This window comes from Anser anser, assembly GCF_964211835.1.
Source record: "Anser anser genome assembly, chromosome: 22".
Classification (NCBI taxonomy): domain Eukaryota; kingdom Metazoa; phylum Chordata; class Aves; order Anseriformes; family Anatidae; genus Anser; species Anser anser.
The window spans coordinates 8,657,445-8,680,093 of record NC_139743.1 but is presented as its reverse complement, the minus strand read 5'-3'; the positions used below and the strand labels follow the sequence as shown (position 1 = coordinate 8,680,093).

At 42.3% G+C, this 22,649-nt stretch overlaps 2 protein-coding genes across 4 annotated transcripts in view; one reads left to right on the top strand and one right to left on the bottom strand.

The window, feature by feature from the left end:
- KCNJ5 (potassium inwardly rectifying channel subfamily J member 5) overlaps positions 1 to 22,649 on the top strand; it is a 59,472-nt gene that overhangs the window by 225 nt on the left and 36,598 nt on the right. The window contains exon 2 of the mRNA XM_083808103.1: positions 12,251 to 12,435. The gene's annotated coding sequence lies outside the window, so the exon portion shown is untranslated. The remainder of the gene's footprint in view (positions 1 to 12,250; positions 12,436 to 22,649) is intronic.
- On the bottom strand, positions 27 to 22,416 carry KCNJ1 (potassium inwardly rectifying channel subfamily J member 1). Of its 3 annotated transcripts, none has more exons than XR_014574568.1 (3): positions 21,623 to 22,413; positions 2,079 to 5,078; positions 27 to 1,993 (listed from the first exon to the last, which is right to left on the bottom strand). XR_014574568.1 is itself a non-coding variant. In XM_083808106.1 (3 exons), the coding sequence occupies exon 3, from the start codon at positions 5,057 to 5,059 to the stop codon at positions 3,944 to 3,946; it is 1,116 nt and encodes a 371-aa protein (XP_083664232.1). In that variant the 5' UTR covers positions 5,060 to 5,078; positions 14,483 to 18,760; positions 21,623 to 22,416; the 3' UTR covers positions 27 to 3,943. The 3 variants fall into 3 exon arrangements, 2 of the variants coding, with proteins under 2 accessions (XP_083664232.1, XP_083664231.1); XM_083808106.1 differs by adding an exon at positions 14,483 to 18,760 and having other exon boundaries at positions 27 to 5,078; positions 21,623 to 22,416; XM_083808105.1 differs by having other exon boundaries at positions 190 to 5,078.

Here is a 22,649-nt window from a genome sequence, read left to right as displayed (position 1 = left end):
TGGAGACAGCCAACCGGCACGTGTCAGTTTACTAAAAGCAGTTATTTTAATTCATGGCCCTTTCTCCAGCAGTCAGCAGGATGCCGTATTCATTTGCCAGCAGGGGGGTAAATCTATTTCAAAATGATTGAAATATTATGCACAGCTTGAATGAATGTTTAAAATAAATACAGTAGAAGAAACATGTTGTTTGTGAAATGAGAAGATAAATTAAGTTTAGTGTAGACACATTATTCCCAAGCTTAGCTGCTTGGCTAGCACTTTCACAGCTAAACCCTTTAGGCCTTAATCCAGCAGTAAGTACATGGTCTGATTTCCTCTCCTGAAGAGAAAGAGACTTGCTTTGCTTTATACCAACCCAGCTGTTAGCCTCTGCGTCATACCCCACTGTGTGGAAAGGACTAGTTGTGGAAAGGGCTAATTGTTTCTGCTACAGTATGGACAGATTGCAGACTGGATGGACAGACAGGGAGGGAGAAGAGAACCATAAGGCTTTAGAAAAGAGTGCTGTGGAGAGGCAAAAATGAAACGCTGTCACGGGTAAAGAAACCAGTCTTTGTTTTCCAGTATCGGATCTGTGGTTCCCTCCAGCCACTTCTGCTTAGCAAGATTAAATTTATTTTCATCCTCTTAACTGAACTTTCTTTTAATGGCAGTACGGGTGACAGCCCCCAAAATAGATTTCCTATGGAGTCTGTCCTGAGTGGCACTGTGTGCGGCATGTCTCCCGATAACCTTTTTTCCCTGCCCTGGGACGTTATCTCTCTGGTGACAAACAGCCCTCTCTGGACAGAAAGAGGAAATTCCACTCATTGTTCTCTTGCTGCAGGGCTCTATCTCCTGCCGGCTGCGCCGTGGGCAGGCGGCGCTGGCAGCCGCTTCCTGAGGTGACGGTCAGCAAGAGGGCTTCACTCCTAGATTCCCAGTTCAGTCCCAGTATGATCCCTCTCCAAGGAAGCTTGGTAGCTCAGCCATGGTCCTGTCGACCTGGGGTATGTCCCGCCGGTGCTGTCTCTGTTCATGCAGCAGCCGGTTCCACCTCTGTAGTGCTAAAGCGTGAAAGGACACAGTCGCCTTTCTGATACCGTAGGCAGCAAGGTGGCTGTTGAGCAAGGTACAACCGAACAGCCAGAAGGTGTGAACATCAGATGGCATTCAGTCATCAATGGCAAACAGCAATCAGGTGGCGATTCAGACCGAGCAATCCTTGCAGTGGGATCAACTGTCTTCGGTTTGAGTCGTGGTAGCTCTAAGTGCTTCTAGGCGTAGAATAACATCTCACACGTGTGGTGTAGAGGCATAGGGGAAAAGGCTGGGAAAGCTGTCTCATGAAGAACTTACAGACTTAGGATTGTGAGATAGCTTTACAAGAGAGGTGCCCAAAAGTGCGTTGTTTAGAAATCCTTTAAGACTTGGAGGATGTGTGCTGCCCTTGGACAGGCACTAGAGTAGTCTTTGATTACTTTTTTTCCCTAGCACTAACATCGCAGACCAGCTTTCATTAAAGAAAGCAGGATTCATCCCTGTCACCTCACTGTCGAGGTGGATTGAACTTAAATGGATTATTTAAATGGATTTATGACTAATTTGTTTTTTCTGTGCAGTAAAGACTGTCTTCTTCAGTTAGGGGCCCGTTGGTGTGTCTCTTCTCCCAGGGGTGAGGGGTGTGACTTGTAAGCCTTGAGTGCTGACAGTACTGCTTTCCAGGGAAGTTACACACAGGGCAACTGTGCAGGAAGTCTGCAAAGGAAATGTAGCAGCAGTTATGGAAGGGCTGAGAAGCACTGAAGTAGTCTTTTTGGTGCAGACAAGCCAGGCGCTCTTGAGAATTCATTCCACTTCCCTGCTCACTCCTAGATTTCTGTGGATAGCCGCTAATCGCTCCCTGCTTGTGCTTTGCCGTGCCACTCCACGTGGGTGATAATGACTGTCCTTCCAGACGGTCCGCGAGGCACTAATGGTTGGGGGGGCTCAGATGCTGTGCTGATTGGGGCTGTAAAAATAGTTTTACAGTTGGCAGTGCTTGCAAGACTGCAAAATCAGTACACTTGAGATGTTGGGCAATGTCTGTGAATTACCTTAAAGATCTCTGCTGGCAGTTGCAGCATGCCCTGCAGCCAGCTGTCGGGCAGCCGTATTTAGCGGTTGTGACCCGTGCTGGGAACAGAGCTTTATGCTGACCTTTCCACCTAGAAGTGAAGAAGGGGGGAACAGCCGTGCCTTGAAGAGAGGAAAGACTGTGAGACGGTTGAGAATTGGCTTTTAAAGTGCTTTAGTGACATAATTGTTCTTAACATTGTTCTTTGTACAGCCGAAGTACTTTGTCCCACATTACAGATGGCAACTAGGAAACACAGCGATTTGTTCTGAACCAACAAAGGGGTTGATGCTGCATTGGGGCTGAGACCTGAACAGTCTTGGTTTCCAGATGTTTATATTTCTACTCTCACAGTCCATTCATTTACAGAATTGTCTTATCATTTCACTGCTTAATTCTCCCTTTCTTTAAAAACCACTCAGTCCAACAGCATTTTAAAAGGCCCTTCTGTTTTACCACAGTGGTGAAAATAGATGAGCTGAGTTACATCACTGGAAGAGTTCCCAAAAAACCTCCCTCTTTGGTCTGTCACTTGGACTCTCAGCAAAAGAACTAGTTGGGAAAACAAAAGCTGTGAGGATGTGGAAATTCACCAAAAAGCTATTGAAGCATCTTGTATTTGAAACTTAAATGTCAAAAATTGTACCAGGAAAATGTTCACCACTACTTAGCTACCACTGAGCAGGACTCATTTGCTATAGAGGTGCACATTTTGCTGCAGTGAGATGAACCATTTGGAACTAAACCTGAAGTTGATGGTGAGGGAACCTCTGCATCTTTCCTGTGTTCTTGTTTTAAGAATACTTTCATTCTTCAAAGAAAGAGATCATTGGTATTTGTTTTATGGGTTTTTTGAAGGATACATCTATTGCTGGGAGTTTCCTGTCTTTTCCCAGAGAACTGCTTTTCTGCCAGGCATGAAGAAATCGATGTATTCATCTCCCCACTGCAGCTCACCTTCTTTCTGGACAATTGTCTTCAGAGATTTCCAATATATCACAAGTAGTCACCTCCTGGGGGAAATGGAGAGAAGAGTATCTGAAGGATGACACAATTAAGAATAAGCTGCAAAATTCCTCTTCTCCCATTGTGGTTGTCTCTGCTTCTGCTTGCTTTTCACCTTCTACTTCTTCTTCTACATTTAGCTATTTCCCTGAAAGGAATCAGAGGCTTTCACAGAAGAGAAGCATTTTCTTTTTTTTTTAAACTAAGTTGTAGATGCAGCAGGATGGTCCAAGCCAAGTTTTGTTGTTTCAGCTACCTTCCCAAGCATGCCCTATCCCTTAGTGCTCCATTTCTGTAGATGTACCAGCCTCAAAGAAAGAAGGGATTGTTTGAAAATATTTGAAAGTGCTCAAGTGGTATGGAGCCAAAGAGTCTGCTTTCACAGAGGACTTTGGCAACCAGAAACATACATTTTTTGGAGATTTTGGCTCCTAAGTCCCTTTGTATTTTTTTCATATTTACCTTCTGTCTCTTCTTTTCATGTTCTCATTCTGACATCTGTGCATCTTTAGCATGATTTGAAGCTTCTCTCCATCTTTTCAGGCTTTTTAAGACCTGCATGCCTCTGGGAACTTAGGTTAGTTGGACACTCCAACTTAGCAGCTTCATAAAATGTCCCATAGGTATAAAAATAAAAATTCTATGAAATATATAGCATAGTTAAATAGTGTTCTGGAGATCACTGGTGTGCGGGTCCTCTTTGATTTGAGGCTTATGAGAAGATGAATGCTGTTTTAGAGTTAAAACAAATCCATGTTTCTTTTCTGTTTTACTAAGTTATTAATCTTCTCAAGATTGAACTCATTATGAAAAGAAGTCCAGTCTGGTAACTATTTGGAGCTACATTTTTGTGTCACTGGTTTCACTGGTTTCTGACAAGACAAAACCAGGATTGTCATAACCTTTCTTCTCTTTGGCTTTAGCTTCTTTCTCATTGTAGAGACAGAAGGCACAGTGTGGAGTCTCCACAGCCACTGTCTTGCTGAAGTTCTGGAAGTCTACTCTGTATTTCCCTTCTTTGGTCTTGGACACGATGGGAGCAAAGCGATAACCCCAGAGCACCTCTTCTGGGATGTAAGATGTCCTCACTTGACAGGTAGCACTGGTGGCTTCAACAGTGCCATCTAAAAACACCACCAATTCAAAATCTTGCTGCAGAATGGTTTCTGCTGCTGTGTGGAAGAATGGACTGTTCTTGTCTATGATATGATAAATAGTTAATGGGGAAATGAAGAAGAGATTCTCATTGCCAGCATCAACTATAAATTCTATGTTGACCTGGTCCAAAATGATTGTCTCTCCTTCTGGGGTGATGGTGGTCTTCAAGAGTTTTCCATAGATGTGGCTCCCAATTAGCAGACTCTTCCTGAGGTTTGCTACCCTTATTAGGAGGCAGAGCTTCCCACCACGTTTGCTGATGACAGCATTCTTACTGAAGGTGATGGTCTTAGCCCGGTTTTTGGACCTTGATATCTTGGCCAAGATGGCACCGCACATAAAGGAATTGATGATTACCCCCAAGATAGACTGGAAGATGAGCAGGAAAATGGCAGTGACACATTGTTCTGTGACACATCTGAAGCCATAGCCAATGGTTACCTGGGTCTCCAGGGAAAACAGGAAAGCTGAAGTCAGACCATTGATATTCTCAACACAGGGGGTGTGATTTATGGAAGGGTTGAATTCTGGAAGATCTTTGTGTATGTAGGCCACAACATACCAGAGGAGACCAAAAAGAAACCAGCTGCCTAAGAATGCTGAAATGAAGATAGTCATTTTGTATCTCCACCTCAGATCCAGGATAGTTGTCCATATATCAACCAAAAAGACAAACCTTGACTGCTCTACATTGCCAAACTCTATGTTGCACCTTCCATCTTTAGAAACAAGCCTTGCTCTTCGCCGGCTTCGCTCTGTGATGTGGCTGGTAAAGCGTTTCCGGAGGTAGTTGAACATTCCCTCTGCTGATAGTGCTCTGGAGAATGAGAAGTAATAAACATTATGGGTAATGCAGGTCTCATTTACCTGCGGGCAAGAAGTAAAGCCTGACGAAGTCTCAAGACGCTTGCTTAGGAAAAAGTTACATCATTTGCATATTTTCCCTTTGCTACTGGGGAAAAGTTCCAGTAAGTATATGAGGAAACTAACAGATTCTTGCCTAAGGAGCATTCCAGAAAAAAAAATAATCATTTTGGCTTGCTCAGTAAACTCGCAAAACTTTGAATCAGTCAACTGTTAACATTGTCCCTTGCTCAGCTGAATAAGCAGAGGCACAGAGAAGCAGCTGACTTCATTGTGGACATGAACTGGGAGACCAGGTGGGAAGTGGCTGAGTTTTGAGGTTTTTCTGCTTTCTAGAAGATGAAGTGGGACCTAAGAATTATGTGTGTGCATACATTGGCATTAGGAGACCCTGAATGTGACACAGGCAGTGAGTTTAGGAAGAAATAAGAGGGTGCAGAAGATCTAATCAAGACAGGCAAATGCGGTTATTTTTAGCATAGTTATAGATTGGGTTTGAGGGTGTGAATTTCAAATTCTGGAAACACAAAATCTGGGTCTATTAGGTCAGAATAAAGTAAATAATTATATTCCAGCAACAGGGGTGTTGGATGTTTTCTCACCACAAAGGTAATGCTAAGACTAAAAGGGTCGGATTCTGAAATCCACCCTTAAAGGAAAATGCAGCTCTGTGTCCCTGTTAATTTTGTCCTTTGACTGGCCATGTTAACAAGAGACCCAGGCAATATGAGTCATTGATGGGGAGAATAATACAGATGTGTTCAGACTGGAATTTGGATCAGCCTGCATTTGGAAAGTTCCCAGGTTTGGAGTTATTCAGACATGCAGACGTGGGGTGAGGTTGATCCACTGTAGAGTTAGCGGCTGCTGTGTTCACAGGCTGGTCTGGGGTCAGATTTTGACCCACAACTTAGGAATGTTCTTAGAAGAAATAATTCATTTCAGAGCTGATCACCCTTCAAGCATAAAATGTGTTCTCTTGCCAGAGAAGATGTGTTAGATTAGCTAAGCCACCCTGGAAATGTACCCTGTATGCCTATTTATTTAGCCTTTTGTTAAACAAAATTCTTCTTGTGTAGCTGAATTTCACTATGTACTGTAATCTCATTTCTTGGGGGCAAAATGCTTCAGCTCAGAAAAAACTCAAATTAAAAACTTGAGGGGAAACTATTCTCCCTGGTGACTCACACAAAGGATGTTCTGAGTTTACCGCATCTGGAAGGGCATAAAGTCCCCAGCCATGCAGAGACTTGAATGTTTCAGGGACATGCAGTTACTGTGGCTGCTGCCTGCTTTAGAAAGAGGTGGCACTTAGTAGTGCATCTCAGATAAGGCGGTGCTGGGAACTTTGTAATTGTTTGCTACTGGCTTGTTTTTGTTTTTGTTTTTTTTGCTGCCATTTTACCCTTCCCAGTAAAAGGTGGCACTGAACACTTACAAATACTTTTTGAGATGCGAGCTGAAGATGCTACATTACTAACCCAAAAGCCTGCGTCATATCACTGTCCCACCCTGGCTTCCATCTTGGCTAGGTGCAAAACACTTGGGCTCAAACCATAGTAAAACCGACTGCCCAATTTTCACTTGATTTCAGTGGGAATTATGTGCGGGAAGAGCTGCTGAGCTGCCTCGAGCCTTGATATCCTCTATCCAGAATGGGAGTAATCCATAGGAATATGCAGTGGATTACATATGTTGACATGAGTTGTTTACTGTGAAATTTGTCTTATTTAGATTCAGCCATTTAAATGTTAGGTAATTGCCTATGCCAGTTGTACAGCTGACTCCTAATTGCCAGTAAAGGAAGAATATGAACCCTCTGAGGAGCCGCTTGTCTTGTCTCCACACTTACAAAGTAATGAGCTGCTCTTTGGCAAATCTTTTTTTCATTTACTCTGGAGGCATCTAGATTGACTTGGAGAAGCTGCCTAATGTTTTAGCTGGCTAAAACAAGTCTTTCCATTAGACGTTATGGTTATGGGGACCATAGATTACCTTTTGATACCATAATCAGTAGCAAAGGGATAATATTATCAGTAAGTAAAAATTAATTATTTTGTAAAGCCGGAAGTAAATTCTGTGATTTGATGTCCTTGCTTGTATCAACAGCCCTGAGAATGAATTGTTCCTGTCCTATATAGCTGCCTTTTTTCTGCACTTACAGTGAAACCACCTTTCTCTGCTTATTAAATTCAGGATGACAAAAATGAAGGTCACTTGTAATGTAGCTTTTCACTGTTTAAAACTTTTGCCGCTAATTTATTGGTTGTGAATGTAGCTGACAAAGGTTAAACTTTAAGCAGGTACCCGAGGAAGGGGGAGAATGAGGTCACTTTCTAAACAATCCTCAAGTTTTATTTTCTTGACACACTATTAATGTGTTCATGTTAATGCATAGTTTGAGCAAAAGAAAAAAACATTAATGTGCAACACACCATTCCCAGAAACGTGCCAGTGTTTAACTCCCCGGTGTGTGGAAACGTGCAGCTTCAGCTGTCATTGCTATTCATTTCATCCTCTTTGGCAGCAGTGCGGACACTGACTGTCAGTATCTGAACAGAGGCAGCGCGAGGTGCCCAGATGCCACACCCTGTGCATCTTATGCTGCGTGTGCATGCTTTTGGCATAGGTCAGCTCCTAATCCTACTGAACAAGTGTGGAGGAGAGAAATCTGGGGGAAAAAACGGGTTTCTAATCTAGCCATCTTTCCATGTAGGTTTGTGACAAATCGTTACCACGATTCTGGTAGGTCTGATTCAGCCCTCACTAGAAATCTTTCAAAATTTGATGGGGATCTGGACATACAAATCGACAGATAACAATCACAGAAGAGATGATGACAGCAAGCTAATCAGCATGGTCCAGACTGCAACCTTGAAAATAAATCCCCAGCTCTACCATTCTTTTCCTGCCTCTTTAAATCCTACATGCTGTCCTCAGACTGTTTTACAAGCCCTGTTTTAGCTACCCCCAAGTAGATAAAAGTCTGAAGAATTACACCCTTCTTCAGGCAGGATGACAAAGGAATTGTCCCTTCATCAAATCTTTCTTGCTCCCCCACACAACTGAAATGTGTTGATTCTCTTCAGCAAGACAAAAATTCCCTCCTGTATAAAAGCATGCTGCAAGTGTATCACAGACTGTCTAGAGGAGATTATATAAGGCAAGTTATATAATATAGCACTCGGTCCTTTCAGTTAAAATCAGCAAAGTAACCCAACTATGTCTTAGCTAATATTTACCAGAATATGTTTCCTGCTGGGCCCAAATAAATGGGGTATTGCAGTCTGTTCTGCATGTGGAATGTCTTGCTGTAGGAGTTAGCAATGTTGTTGCTGTCCCCCGGCATAATATGTTTATAGAAGGTGCACAGCACTGCTTGTATTAAGCGATGGGACGTTTACCAATAGAACCACTCTGACTACAGATGACAGGTCAAGGTCAGCTACAAAAACAAGGAGTCTCCACTTTGCTGTTGCAGTCTCCTATTTCACAGAGATCACTGGCATAAGCAGAAACTTTTAGATTTCCGTTCTCAAATTCCTGATCTTTCCTAACTAACCTATTCCCTCTACCCAGAGTAATTTATAAATGCTAAGAAAGTTAGTTCTTTAGAGATGCATTTCTGCTTTTCCTCCACCTATATTCCTGCAAGTAGGTAACAAGAGCCATAGAGTTCCTGATTGCTACATACCGGCTGGAGCTCCTCCGCTCACCCCGAAATGTAACTGAGTGGTCCTCTTCACTCCTACTTGTTTTCAGTTGTTTTGTTTTGAAAAATTTTGAACGCAGGGGATAATGACCAGGAGCTTTAACTGATCTTTGGGTAAGTCCTGAGTGCAATGCTGGAAATCCGGGGAAATGGCTTTAATCTCAGTCACGTGCAGCACTGGTGGAGATCAGTGAGTGAAGGAAAGGGAAGGTGTTTGAGGCTTGATGGAGGTCGGACAAGAACAATGCTTTGTCACCTATTATTTCACTGAAGTTTTGATACCCATAGCTTCAAATATATTTCTTCCCTCAGCAATGGATGTATGAGCAAAGTTGACAGAGACTAATCATTAGGGGGAGACAGCATAAATGAAAAGCAGCCCACTGAACTTGCAACTTTTGATAGAAATACATTTTTATTAGGGATTCAGATGAAGTTCTATTGAGCTTTGGCAGAAGAAAGGGGGATAACAAAGTTAAAGGGTTGTTTTTTCAGTCCCATTTTGGTCTTTTCAAAAATCGGGTCTTCTTTCAGTCCTTTGCATAGTTTCTTTATGTTGAACTTTCTCTGAACAAAGTACGTGAAATATCCAGTTCCTAATACATTATAAAATCCCTTTTTTTTTTTTTTACTAGAAAAGCCAACCACAACACTTAGTCTCATTGTGTATTTTCTGCTGACTGCTTTACTACTGAGAATTTTAGAGAGTACAGCTCATTTGCTTTTCAGTAGATGCCCTGACTAGAGCCGGAATTTGCCTGCTGGGATGGGAGGGCAGTAGCAGTATCCCAACTCCCTGTCTCACTGCTTCTATCAAAATTATATCAGAATCAAGGACTGCCAAAGAGAGCTGGCCTTGAATTGAATCAATTGTAAGTATAAAAAGAATATAACCTTGCCTACAGCAGCCAGTTACATTCAGCCCTAAGGATTTTTCTAAGAAGAATCTGATTTACACCGTCCTCTGTGCCCACTTGATCTATGACAGACATGTTAACAAAGGGACCAGAGATGCTGGTACTGTCAAAATGACACAGGCAAGCTTTCTTCTTGGACTTGGCAATGTCATTGTTAGGTATTTATTCCTGATATCAGATCTGAGCACTGAACACCGTGTCTGTACTTCCAAAGTGTTGACTGAAATTCCAGTTACACCTGGGAGACGTGATCCTTCAGTCTGGTGCAGCATGCTAACTGGGAGTCTTGGCACAGCCCCGCTCCAAGTGACTATGTTTTGCTAACCTGAAGTCCAACTGGAATTTCTAGTGGGTACACCAAAGGATTTTATCCACTGCCTTGTCCCCTCTCCTGCCAAGCAGAGTTACTACAACATGTTAGAGCCGCCCTTTCCCATTCCAGTGATGGCTGTTTTTAGGCAAGAGAGGCAAGGTGGTACCTACCTACCTGTGGGCTGTGCATTTTCTGTAATCACTGTGAGTATGAAATATCTCTAGAACAGGTACCTTTTGTCTCAGATTACTGTAAACACATAGGTATGATCTATCCAGCTTTATGTGAGTCCGCTTAAGTGCCCAACCTATCCTCTGTAATCAGAGGGGAAGAAAGGTTCATCCTTCTGTCATTCAAACTGGGTGAACTGGGAGTGTTCCAGCCACCGCTGGCAGTGATAGCACAAGTACATGTGTCGTCTCCTCCCTTGCTTCCCCCATGTCCTGGTTTTTAAGGGAAGGAAACCTGCATGGACTGATGTATGGGGTTGTATGGACTCTCCAGGAACCATCATTACGTAAGGGACTAAGAGACTTCAGGAAGACGGCTGTAATGCCTTGCCAGCCGGTTACAGTAGGGGTTTCTAACCCACTACCTTAACTGGATCTTCCTTCTCATTCTGCTTTGTGCTTGCTTTATGGAGTTTGCTCTCTGCTTCGTTCTGCTGAGCACACCTAGTGCCACTCACATGAACGTGCCTCTCACATGAACGTGCCTTGGAGCCGTACCTTTCACTGAGGCGTCAGTGATAACGCACGGTAGCTGCCTGCATCCAGAAACGTTGCTCACACTATGCCTGCTGCACATTGCTTGAAAAGACAGGCAGCAGTTTCCCCTCACAAAGCTGACTTGAAAGAACAATTCATAGATGAGAACACAGGCAAATGAGTAGATGAAAGAGCATGCACCACAACAACAGGCACTTGAGAAATCTTACTTTCTTGGAGGCTGGGACTGTTTGGGGTCCGCAAAGGTTAACACACTTCAGGTGTACAAATAAAAGGTTTACAGCAGTAAGGCCAGTACTGTCACTGTTAGCAATTAATGTTATGGTACTTAGTGCTGCACACAAAGTTAATCCATGGCTGCATTTACTGAGGGAGAGAGCCTGAAGAGTTCAGCTGCGTGGAGAGCATATGTCACATATGCAAACACCATCGAGGCTTGGGTAAACATACAAAAGCAGCATTTCTTCCTGCCTTAGGAGCCACGGAGGCAAGAGGCCAGCCCTGGCCCACAGATACTCCCTTTCTGCCACTTACTGGAAACATGGCTCTTGTAAAACAGCTGTCTAGACAAAAACATTTGCCAGCGCTTTCTAGCAATGATCTCTTCATAAGGACTAAAGGAAACTTCATTATTTGATTATATATTTTTGCAGTGCCAGACTAATTTCTCAGCTAGACTGCATCTCCCATAACACCTTCTACTATGACAGAGAATTCCCATGTTGCAGATGATCCACTTCGCCCTCAGGATATGTTGTGAGATATGCACTCATGCTGGGTATCTTGCCTCTGGAGAAGAGAGAACTGGGAGCTAAGCTGTCTTTACCATGTAGCAGGATTTCCCAACAGAACTATTTCTATTTTCAGACAATTAGGTTTTCACTGAAAACATTAATTTTTCAGCAGGAAGTGGCTCTCTGGGAGAAATTATTTCTCAAGCAAATTATATCTTTTGGGACTTCTCTTTGGTCAAAAGAAAAAGATTCTCCTTGCAGTGTTTTTGTGTGTGATGTGTCATTGCAGTTGCAAAAGAAAAAATTGGGGCTTTAACACAACCAGTGTTATGCTAGTTGAGTATTCTACTTACTGATTTACTGAAAAAATCTTGAAAATAAAATATTTTGCTTTCTGTTAAATTTTTCAAAGGAGAAAGGCAAGTTTTGTCCAGTCACTTTTCTTTTTTGTTGCCAGAAAAAGGCATTACACTCCAAAGGTGTGGGGATGGAGGCTGTAATAAGCCTCACCTGTGTGACTGAGTAGAAGCAATCTGTAACCACAGAGCTTATTGCAGTAATGTGTGTGCTGGGAAGGCTGTACAGCATAAACACCACCTATAAAAGTCACGGGGAAAATGGACACAGTCATGTGAGTCAATTCTGCGCGCGCTCTCGTTTCGTTATTCTTTGCTGAATTATTAAAGGGGTTGAATCATTAACTTACAATTTGTTTCTGCAGATTGGCAATGTCAAGTCTCAGTCATCAGCTCGGTGCACTGAAAGGGCTTTCCGCAAATGCCCTGAAGGCTGAGAGGCAGCTGACTCAGGCATCAGCCACACAGCTAGAAGACGGCCACTACCCAAGGCAAGACCACCTTTGAACACCGTGACAGTCCTGACCCCGATTTGGCATCTAATCTCAAGGTATCTCAGCATTACCCTGTCATTTCAGAGCTTCCATTCACATAAACTCTTTCAGTCCAACGTGTTGGTGAATTTAAATTGATAGTGGCTCTGTACCACCCCAAAAAAGACCTAGCAATGGGTATGACAGAAGGACCTAGAACCGAGAGAAAATATTTGGCATTGTTACAACAGCTCCCAGCGTGGTTGGAAGAAGGCTCTTGCTTACTCAGTGCACAAGAAAAGCATGAAGTTGCACTCTTTGCACTCTGCACAGCACTAAAGAAAAGCAAGAAATCAAATGTTGCCATGATACCAAGTTTTCTCACAGTAATTCACATCACAGGGTATAGCTAATTTGAGTAGAGCTGCGGTAAGAGAATACTCAGAACAGGCTGCAACAGCCTTGCGTGCCCTGCTGTGTGGTCACACACGGCATGCTCAGTCAGCCTTAGAGACAGGACTGGATTTACTATTTGCCAGACCTGTAACACTCCTTCTGTGTGAACCTGAGGAAGATAAGAGAAAGGCAAATGAGCACCTAACCTGGATTATACTGCAGTAGGAAGAGTTAAATTCTGCCTCTGCGTTTTGGTGACAAAGACTGCACACGGCTTATCGGTGCTTCAACCAAATGTTTGCAACTCATGGTATGAACTGCGCACTGCAGTGTTGTTGCTCTGCTGCAATCTTTCAGCTGCTTATAGAAACAGGGTGAACAGTGCAGTGGGTGGCTGTCCCAGTCAGCAGTCGGGAATATTTTCATATAGCTTTAAGAACACTGTCCTACTGCAGTCCTTACCTTAGCTAGGCTGTAAACTTAGCGTCCCGATCTTTTGTGGCTAGCAAGGTGACTTTAACATTGCTAAACTGTCAACCTAACCACAGCAGAATAGCTGCAACCTTGATCTTGATAAACCAAATTCAAATCCCTGCTTTGCAAGGTTGCCATTGGGAGCCTCAGCCTCAGGCATTTCTCAGATGGCGAGATTGTGAGGAAAAAAAGAAATTGGAGATGTACCAGATGATGTGATAGATGGTAGCTGCATTCTGCAGCAGTAGCCTGCGGTTCCACCTAAATCATTAAGGATGTGAAGAGAAGAAAGTTGGATTCATTGGTCTGGAAATAGGCAGTTTTTAATCTGTAGTCCTGAATGTGTGGTCTCAGACTGTTTCCATTGCTTTCTAACTCATTTTCCTTGTCTGCAAAGGAAATAACAGTAATTCCACTACTTTATGTGCAACTGCAAAGCTATTTTAATACTGATACTGTTTTTTTTTCATGCTGTAGACTGTTATGTTATTACAAAGCAACTTTCGGATTTCCTGTACTGAACAGCATGTTGCTTCAGTAGTAACTGAAATGATCCCTGAACACAGCTGTCATTTATAAAGTATTTTTGGATCTTTCAGGAGCAATGGTGCACTATGAATACAAATTATTGCTATTTTTTCCATGGAGAGGGCAGCTCTTTCATACTTTTTTCTATTGCTTTCTTAAGATAAAGAACAAAGTGAGGAAGGTCTTTTCTCAAGATGAAAGTATGTGTTCTTGTGTATCTTTCTCCTTGGAAAATTTATATCACTGAACTGTGTGTATAGTAGTTTTCAGTCCGCACAAATCAGTTGCCAGACATTAAAGACTTGCTACATTGCAGCACAAATTCTATAAGGCTTAATACTTAGAACCTCCCATTCCCCTTCCTTTGGTAACTAGTATTCTCATAAGTGAAACCCACGTATATTTTATGAGAGTTTTTTTTCTACTATTAGTTCTTTTACTACTTTTCCATCTATTTGTTGCTTTTCTCTGCTAATTGATTTTATTTTGCATTGTTTTGTAATCCAATTCTCCTGGTTTCTTGAGTCTCTGTGCCAAGGATCATAGTTTCTCTTAGGCAAAAATATTAGCAGACTACTTCCTTCATGAGCATGTGTTAGGACCCTCTGAATGGCTGTGGCCTGTCTGACATTCAGAAGTGCCATTCAGAAGTTTTCCAGTAGATTTATCAAAGGAGTATTATTCCAGACTTGCTCTCCATTAATAGGAATTTTTCCTTGAACTTACTGTTTTATCCCAGAAGGATAAAAAGAGGCCCTGATTCCTGTAATCAGTCAGGTGGGCTACAGCTGGTAAAAGGGAATGGGAGCATCTAGGAGGGACAATGTAGCATCTCACTTCTTATTGTGTGTCTAAAAAGCAAAGAAACAAACAAGTGAGATCATAAAATTGTTAAAATGGAAATGGCTCATTGCATTTTTGAAGAGATGCACATTCACTTATTCCCTTTTGGATAGTTTAGACTCTCTCATATAGGAGGTCTTCCTAGAAATCTTGAAGTTAGGTAATCAGTCATGCATTTGACTACAAGCCTCAAATATTCTGTGGGACACCTGTTCTTTTTTCCCCTTATCTACCAGAATGTGCCCCTCATGCAGTCAAAAAAAAAAAAAAAAAGCTTTAGGGCACTGAAGTTCATGGCAATGTCGTAGAGTAATCTGCTCATCTGACATTCTGCACTTACTGAAACACATGATCACCTACCTGCTGATCTGCCGTACTCCTTTTTCTGCTCGCTGCGCCTGCAAGTCTCTCACACAGCAGCTGCAAGGTAGATTGGCACTTGCTGGCTGATGCTGCATGTTTAATCAGTTGAGGTTCAACAGTAAGAGTATCAGACATCAGTAGTTTGGAAGATTTCTTTCCGTCATTCAGTGCTCTGATCACAAGCGCTGGCAGCGCTGCAAACTTTGATTGACAGATTATGTCCTACCTCTGGTTCCTGATGTCTGATTTCTATGATGTTCAACCAAGCTGTCTAGATGCATCTTGTCCCCTTACAGTCTCATCTCAATAGTTTTTCCCTCATCTCTGCTTGGCTGCTGCATCTTGAGGTGGGTGGCAGCAGTCATTCCAGTGCCTTTTGAAGGGACATATAACATGTCCTGCAGCCAATGCCATGGCTTTTAAAATCAGTTTGTGGTCACAAGTTCTGGACTGTGAAAAAGTCTGACTTGTGAGATTTTCAGCTGCAGTCAAAGGTATCAAAGACATTTTGTGCTCTTTAATATGAGGTTTGCTGAAGCAAGTTTTGTCTGTCTGAATTAGAGAGCCAGAGCCCACCTGTGCCTAATGGATTGGTTAAAATGTTCTTGTGACTTACTACAATTGAATGCCATTAAAGCTGAACATTTCAGGAGCAAGTTTTGAGAATCAAATCTCAGATGGCAGCTATTTGCCTAATATTCTACTTTTTTTTTCCACATCTCCTGCAGAAAGCAAACAACTTTTAGTTACAGAAGAAAGCTGATTATTCCTTGAAATACTAAAACTCCAAACTGTCCCTTTCAAGCTAATTTCTGCTTTCAGGGGCATGCACAGTGCCTTTTGAAGGTATTGGGGTACACCAGCTGCAAATCTAAAGACAGAGACAGTCTGCTGTCCCTGGGGTATGCAGGGTTTCTGGGTTTCGCCAGTACAGCTTTTTCTGTTCCAACCCTTCAGTTACTTTTGTGTTCCTAATTATTTATATAAGTGTAATTGACTTGCAAGACATTTCTGGCTTTCAGTGCACATTGAGTGAATTATTGACCCATCACATGGGTCACTGATGTGAAGAGACATATGAACAAGCTGGGTACAAAATAGCTACTTCGCATTCTTAATAGCAAATGTAAGCCATTAATAACTTTGCTTGATGCACTCAGAGTCTGCACAATTTTAGTTTAACATGCGTATGGCTGAGTTCATCCTCAGTGTAATTTGAAATTCATTGGGCATGGACTTCATCTCCTTATGCTACTTTAAAATCTTTCCTGTGTTGAGATGTGATATGCTAATTCCAGAGTTTATGGCTGACTTAAGATGCTACATTTGAAAAATCAAATCCAATTAAATCAACTTATTACCAAGGTCAGAGACTAGTATTCAGCACATTCTATTCTTTGTTATTTCACAGTAAAGAGTAAACTTAGCAAATATATTGTGTCTCAACCCATAAAGCAAGTTGATCTGTCCTAATAAGAAGGCTTCTGGCTACAGCACCTAGGAAGCATAATCAAGTGTTAAAATATTCCCTGAGGAGTCCAAATATTTGAGCCTAGTTCCAGCTTTTCCCTTCTTGTTGTGTACTATGGGACAAGTGCTCTCCTCTTAGTGTCTGTTTCCCCATCTACTCATAATATGGAAGTAAAACTAGGATGTCGTGTGGATGAAGTCAGTGACTGCAAAGAACATCAGTTTACTGTAGTCAGTATTTTAATGGAGCTCAGGTTTTAGGAGAATACATAGATAGAAGATGCCCAATTGCCATATTGGTAGAAACTTATTTATTATCAGAATAATAAGAAGAAAAGCTTATGTGTGCCTAATATCTTAATATTCTCAGTAAGGAGGGAAAAGAGGAGCATATACAATGTTTTTCTGAGATGGACAAATATTAAGCTGATTAGTAGGTGCTAAGCAGATGAAAGTCTTTAGTTTGAGTGCTCTCACTGGGCAAGTCTTGTATCTAAATTATCCTATCAACAAAGTGCCCAGTGGCTCTTTGTGCCTCATAATGTTCAACATCTATTGCATTTCCAGCAGAAGGTCGTTATATTCCAGACAAGACCAGACAGACATGAGATGAATGTTGCATTCTTAGATACCCTTTACAAATAACCCACTGTCTCTTTTCCAGTGGAAAGCATAGCTTAATCTGCACAGACATCTTGCATCTGTCCTGCTTGCATTATGAGCTTAAGTCTCACTGAAAATCTTTTCTACAGTGTGGATTCATTCCACTGACCTGAGGGAATTTATTGAAGAGCCTACATTAGTAGCTCAGATTCTTCAGAGTTCCTCTCCAGTCATCAAAAACTGGCACCTCAAGGTACATTTCTTCCATCTTGTCACTCCTGTCAAACTTAGATAGCTGACTCTCCAGCTACACAAGCTCTAGGTACCAAGATTCCTATTCTAACTATTTCTGTTAAGTGCCTAATTTGAACACAGGGCTAAGTTACTTCCAAAAACAAGGCTGTTATTTCAGTTACTAACAAGCATTTAGAAATCTTGTGTCAGTTGTCCTAGATCACACAGAATTCAAAGCAGACCTTGGGATGTGATTTGAGATTTCCATAGTCCTAGCAAAGTGGTGTAAATCCAATGAAGAATTCATTTCACCTCACTTTACCCCTCAAAGTTTTAGGAAAGCCCAGGCAGCTGATCTGGGATACCAGAGCTGGAGTGTAAGAGGACTGGAAGAGCTGTTCTATACAGCATCTCATCTCACCTGCACACCACCAGGTTGTGTGGACATCCTGGGTGACAAGTTTAGATATAATATCCAAATTTCAGGTGAATGAAGGAAGTAAGATCAACTCCCTTATCTCTTGACCTTACTCCCACACACAGTAGCTGTTCAGATTGCAGCAGCTGTATCTATGTGGTGAACGTCTCTTCTATAATTCCCTGTTTTTCTCTTTGGGACAGAAAGCTCTAGGGCCTCAAACAGGAAATATTTTGCTGTTTGTTATCTGCTTCATGGTTACTCTGTGAACACTTCTCCCTACACAGAAGCACAGAAGGCAGTTGAGAGAGTTTATTAAAGTATGAGCCAGCTTAAATTACCTTGCATTTATTGTGGGATACTGCGGAGAAGGCACATTTGCATATCAAAACTCTGTGTTGTGAAATCAAGAAACAAATAAAACTATCTTATCTCTGTGAGCACTCAGTATGGCATGTGCAAACTTATCAGCCACCCACAGGCTGAATGTGGTCCAAGTTACCTGTTCTGTAGAAAAGGCTTGTAAAGATATTCAGGGTGAACTAACAAAAGAGTGTGAATCTCAGCTGTTAAGCTCCTTCTCCAATATGCCCGCCAAACCACAAGCCTGTTTTGCAGACAAGAAATAGAGCCTCAGGCTATATAGTGCTAGTACATCTTTTGTTGGGCTGTGCTGCTGAAGGAACAGATGCCTGGGACTTCTGTAGCAACTTTGCTTTGTCTTGTGATTGTATGTAAAGGAGGTAAAGCCGCATCCTTCTGCCAAACTCCCTCATTCCCACTGTAGTCCAGAGATGTAAGGATGTACCTTAGCGTTACGATGAGCTGTTGATTACACTTGAAACACAAGAGGCCATTAGTAGCTTTCAGGTACAGGATGCTCAAACTGCATGGCTGGAAAGTGCTTTCCACTATCACGCCCCTTCAAGGACCACCCATTTACCCCAGAATATCACCGCTTACCAGCCATTAGGGGGGGTCCACAGAACTTCTGCCAAGAAATGTGAATTCCCAGAACTGTTCTCTGTTACATTTCTCCTGGAACAGTCAAGGGCAGACAGATCTGGATGGAGCTGGAAACCAGCAAGAAACTTGGTGAAAGGAAATGAGGCATGAGAGCCTCTTTCTGCTACCTGTCTCGTTCCCCCCTGCCAAAGGGTGGCTGAAAGATGAGGGGGGGTCGCCTGCTGCTCCTGCACATGTCGAAACTCACTTAAATGCCTTGGAAGGTTCTGAAACCAAGAGTAGCCTGTGGTTGGTAGCAATGCAATTTGCCTGTTGTTACTAGGGCTGGTGGTTAAGCCAGATGAACAGATGCCAAGATAAATATCACTGGGGCATAAGACATCAAGCATGAGTGTGATAATGGAAAGCGATCTAGAGAAAACAGTAGCATCAACAAGCGCTTTTCAGGAAAGGTCAAAGAAGGTTCTTAGGAACTTGCATTGTGAACCACCTCCTGCATTTATGGTGCACTGTCTGCAGGGTGCACATGGGGTGGGAGCTTCTGATTTCCGAAAATAGCGTATTGACGCAGAAGGTCTTGGGGTAGACAGGTCTGAGAGGCAAGAGAGTGGGAGCCAATACAGGAAATCCCATCCATTGCTTCTACCATACTGCGAGAGAGCTTGGAGAGCTTGGGGAGGTCAAAAACAAAAGTTGGCTGGCTGCTTCCCCTTTGAAGAGGGAAGTAATAAGCAGGGAGCTTTAGTGTCCCCTGAGGGGATCTGGATTTGACACTAGTGGGAATTTTAGGCTGCCGAATTGGTTTAAGGTAAGCACTACTTTAAAATTCCCATTAGTGGTCTGAACCAAAAGAAACTGAATTGTAGGTGTTTCAAAGCAGGCTAAAAGATTAGTGGCACAAAGAACACTGATGCGACATCACCAGAACAAAAAGAAAGGCCTAAAAAATGAGAAAGGAAAGAATTAAGTGCTTCATTGGTCCTGATTCACAGCTTTGAGCCAATTTTACACTGGACTGATTCCGTTGAAATTAGATGAATTATACCTGTATTCAGTTTTAGTAATTGTCCCTTTTGTTCATATTTAGTTAGCCTAGTGGGTAAATGTTTAGGAAAAGCTTTGAAGAACCTAATCTCACATGACAAGTCAGGTACTGGAGCCTGTCTTCTCTGTCCCAGATACTCTGAAAGATTCCTGGGAAAACCAGGGAAGGTGAGAATACATATTTTGAAAGTGAATGGAGTATTAAAAGAAATGCTTAAGATAACAAAAGTAATTAAGGCCAGAGAGTCTTGCTGATCTCTGACCTAACCAAACAAACTTTTCTATGTATATCAGTTACCCAGTTCCTTTTCCTTTGGCATTTATATGCAGTATAACCCATACCTTCCCCTTTCTTTACCACATTCCCAAGCTTATGTACCACCCCCAGCCCTCCTTCTTCTTCACACCCAAATAAAATCCATGATTAAAGACTTAGTGCCCTTTTGCCCTCCTCTTTCCCTAGTCCACTCATTGCTTCCACTAATAAAGGCTGTGCTTCCAAGTTCTCACAGACTGACTCCCAACTACTTGCCATTGGCTTTTCAACTTGAGACCAATCCAAGAGGGGAAGAGATGCCCACTGTTCAACCATTTCAAGCGCACCCCTCCTCACCCATATGTTTTGTGCCTTGTTCAGCTCCCCCGTCCTCAATGAGGAGCACTGCAAAGCAGGATCAGGATCCAGCAGCTTGAACTGTGCTGGTATGCACAACAGCAAATTATGGTTAATCAGATGTATTGGCTTGTGCTGAGGCTCTTACGCAAAAGCACCTATAAGACTCTGCATGCAAGGAGAAAGAACTTGCTGCCACTGCCCAGCACAAGTGGGCTATTTTGACGTTTGTGTAATGCACGTATTGCTGTTCGGAAGCCTCTCCTGTGACTGGGTATTAGATGAAAAGGATCAGTCCCTGGGCATTGCTGTACCTGTGTTAAAACTGAGTTGGTTAGTCACTATGGTACCTATGCATAATGCTTATTAACAGTTAGCAGCTGAGGACCTAAATTTCTGCTGCACTTTAATAAGTTTTTTAACAGAATTTAAGGAAACAGTGGCAAATATTAGATAAGCACCTATCGAAAAAGTTTGTGGTGTAGGACATAGAGGCGATCAGAACAGAAGGGGCACCTGTTACTTCCTGATCATTCAAACCATTACTGGGTTATTTTCTAGTTTGATTCTGTAATGGAGATTTTTACCCTCTTGCGCAGTGAAGTTGCATCATGCAGAAAATTGGTTTGTTTAAGTAAGAACTTTTACGGTGTCTTTCATCAAATGTTCTCGGAGAACATAACTAATAATTCATTAAAGGGGCACTGTCAGCTGGAACACTTTAATTACCATTTTCTGACAAGTCAACCCTTAAGTGGTATGTCCTGATTTTTAAATTTATTACTAACACATATGCAGTTTTTTCTTTTTCCCTGTTGATGTTTATATGAGTTGAGAAAAGTAATCGACTATGAGACTGGGGAAGTCAACCATGCACTACATGTTGTCATGCCCCAAATGGGAGAGAATTTAAGGGTGGTTATTTTTTTTTAACAGTACTTTTGAGAAACTCATTACTGTAGCATCTGAGCATCTCACAGTGCATCTGAATGCACTTCTGGTATGTGTAAGTTACAGCTTGAAACTGAAACACAGTGAAGTTACGGTCTAGCTGTAAAGATCGTTAGCTATTTCTTGTTAACCGTTCTGGTGCACGAACTTAGCCTTTTAGTAACTATGAGGTCAAGACAGGCTGTCTGATACTAATACAGGGTTAAAACAACAATACTGGCTATTACCACAATAGCTAATTTGCAGCTAACTCGTATCAGCTTATCCCACTGTAGTCTGTTGCATAGCCATACTTCAAGGCCCTTCCAGCCTGGTGTCACTGGCAGCTTTCAAGAAAATACTGTAGCACTAAGCCTCTTACCTTGGCGTTAAGCAGTAAAGGTGACTGCAGAAGGGAGGTGGGAGAAAAAGCTGCCTGGCTTCCTGTATCCCCTAGACCATGTAATTCCCACAGGACTTTGGTCCAAGAGCTTCTCTACCAAAGGAAGCCAGCCCAAGGCCCTCCTTGGCTTTTATGTGTGGCCGTGTCAGCTCAGACTGGTTGCCAGCTCATCTATATGCAATGGCTCATTAACGTTGTGGCTCAGTTTATATATTCTGTGTGAAAGGCAGAGGAGTGGCTGCTAGGTGGATTTGAAAAATACAGCAGAAGGGTTGAGTTGCTGAATTTAGGGAAAGCAGTGTAATACTACCCAAAGAAGCTGTTGTTACTATCAGCAATCTATCAATAAATCAATAAAACTATCTCTGAGTCTCTTGCCCCATCCCAGTAGTATAAGGCCAACAGAAGTGTCTTGACTACTTGAGGATCATGCCTTTGTTTTTATATGGGCTGCGTGGTCTTGGAACCACACTGGAGGAGGTCTTTAATACCTTCTTTATTCTGCAGAACCCTTTGCAGTTTGATTTATTTGGTCTGCGGTGTATTAGATGTATGTACCCTTGCTTAGGGTTTCCTTCCTAGATCTGAGCTGGAACCAGGAGTCCGTCTGAAATCTTTGCAGAGGGACTGCAGGAGTTAACTCTTTGCAGTAAAGATGCTGCTACTCTCTCTGCATTGCTGTGATCTTGGAGCTTGAAGAAATGTGCATCTCTAGTATTTCTCAGTCCTTTGGTAGAGCCTTTGCATCTCATTGTTAAGGGATTGAGTGATTTAAGCCCAGAATAATCCAATTTACCTATACACACATAAAAATTACATCTCTAAGTTAATTCTTCAAATTCCCTCAAGTTAGGAACGCATTTCTTCTCAATCTAATACAGGTATCTAAGAATGCATTTTCTTGTAGAGGTGCGCATCCTTCTCCATCAATAGAGAGAGTACTTATGTGGCTGAAGCAGTTTATATCTTTTGATGCCTGCCATAAATAACTGAGTTCTACCCTCAA

What these genes read in the sequence shown, in the direction of transcription:
- KCNJ1 (XM_083808106.1), bottom strand. Translation starts at nt 5,059, where the DNA reads ATGTTCAACTACCTCCGGAAACGCTTTACCAGCCACATCACAGAGCGA.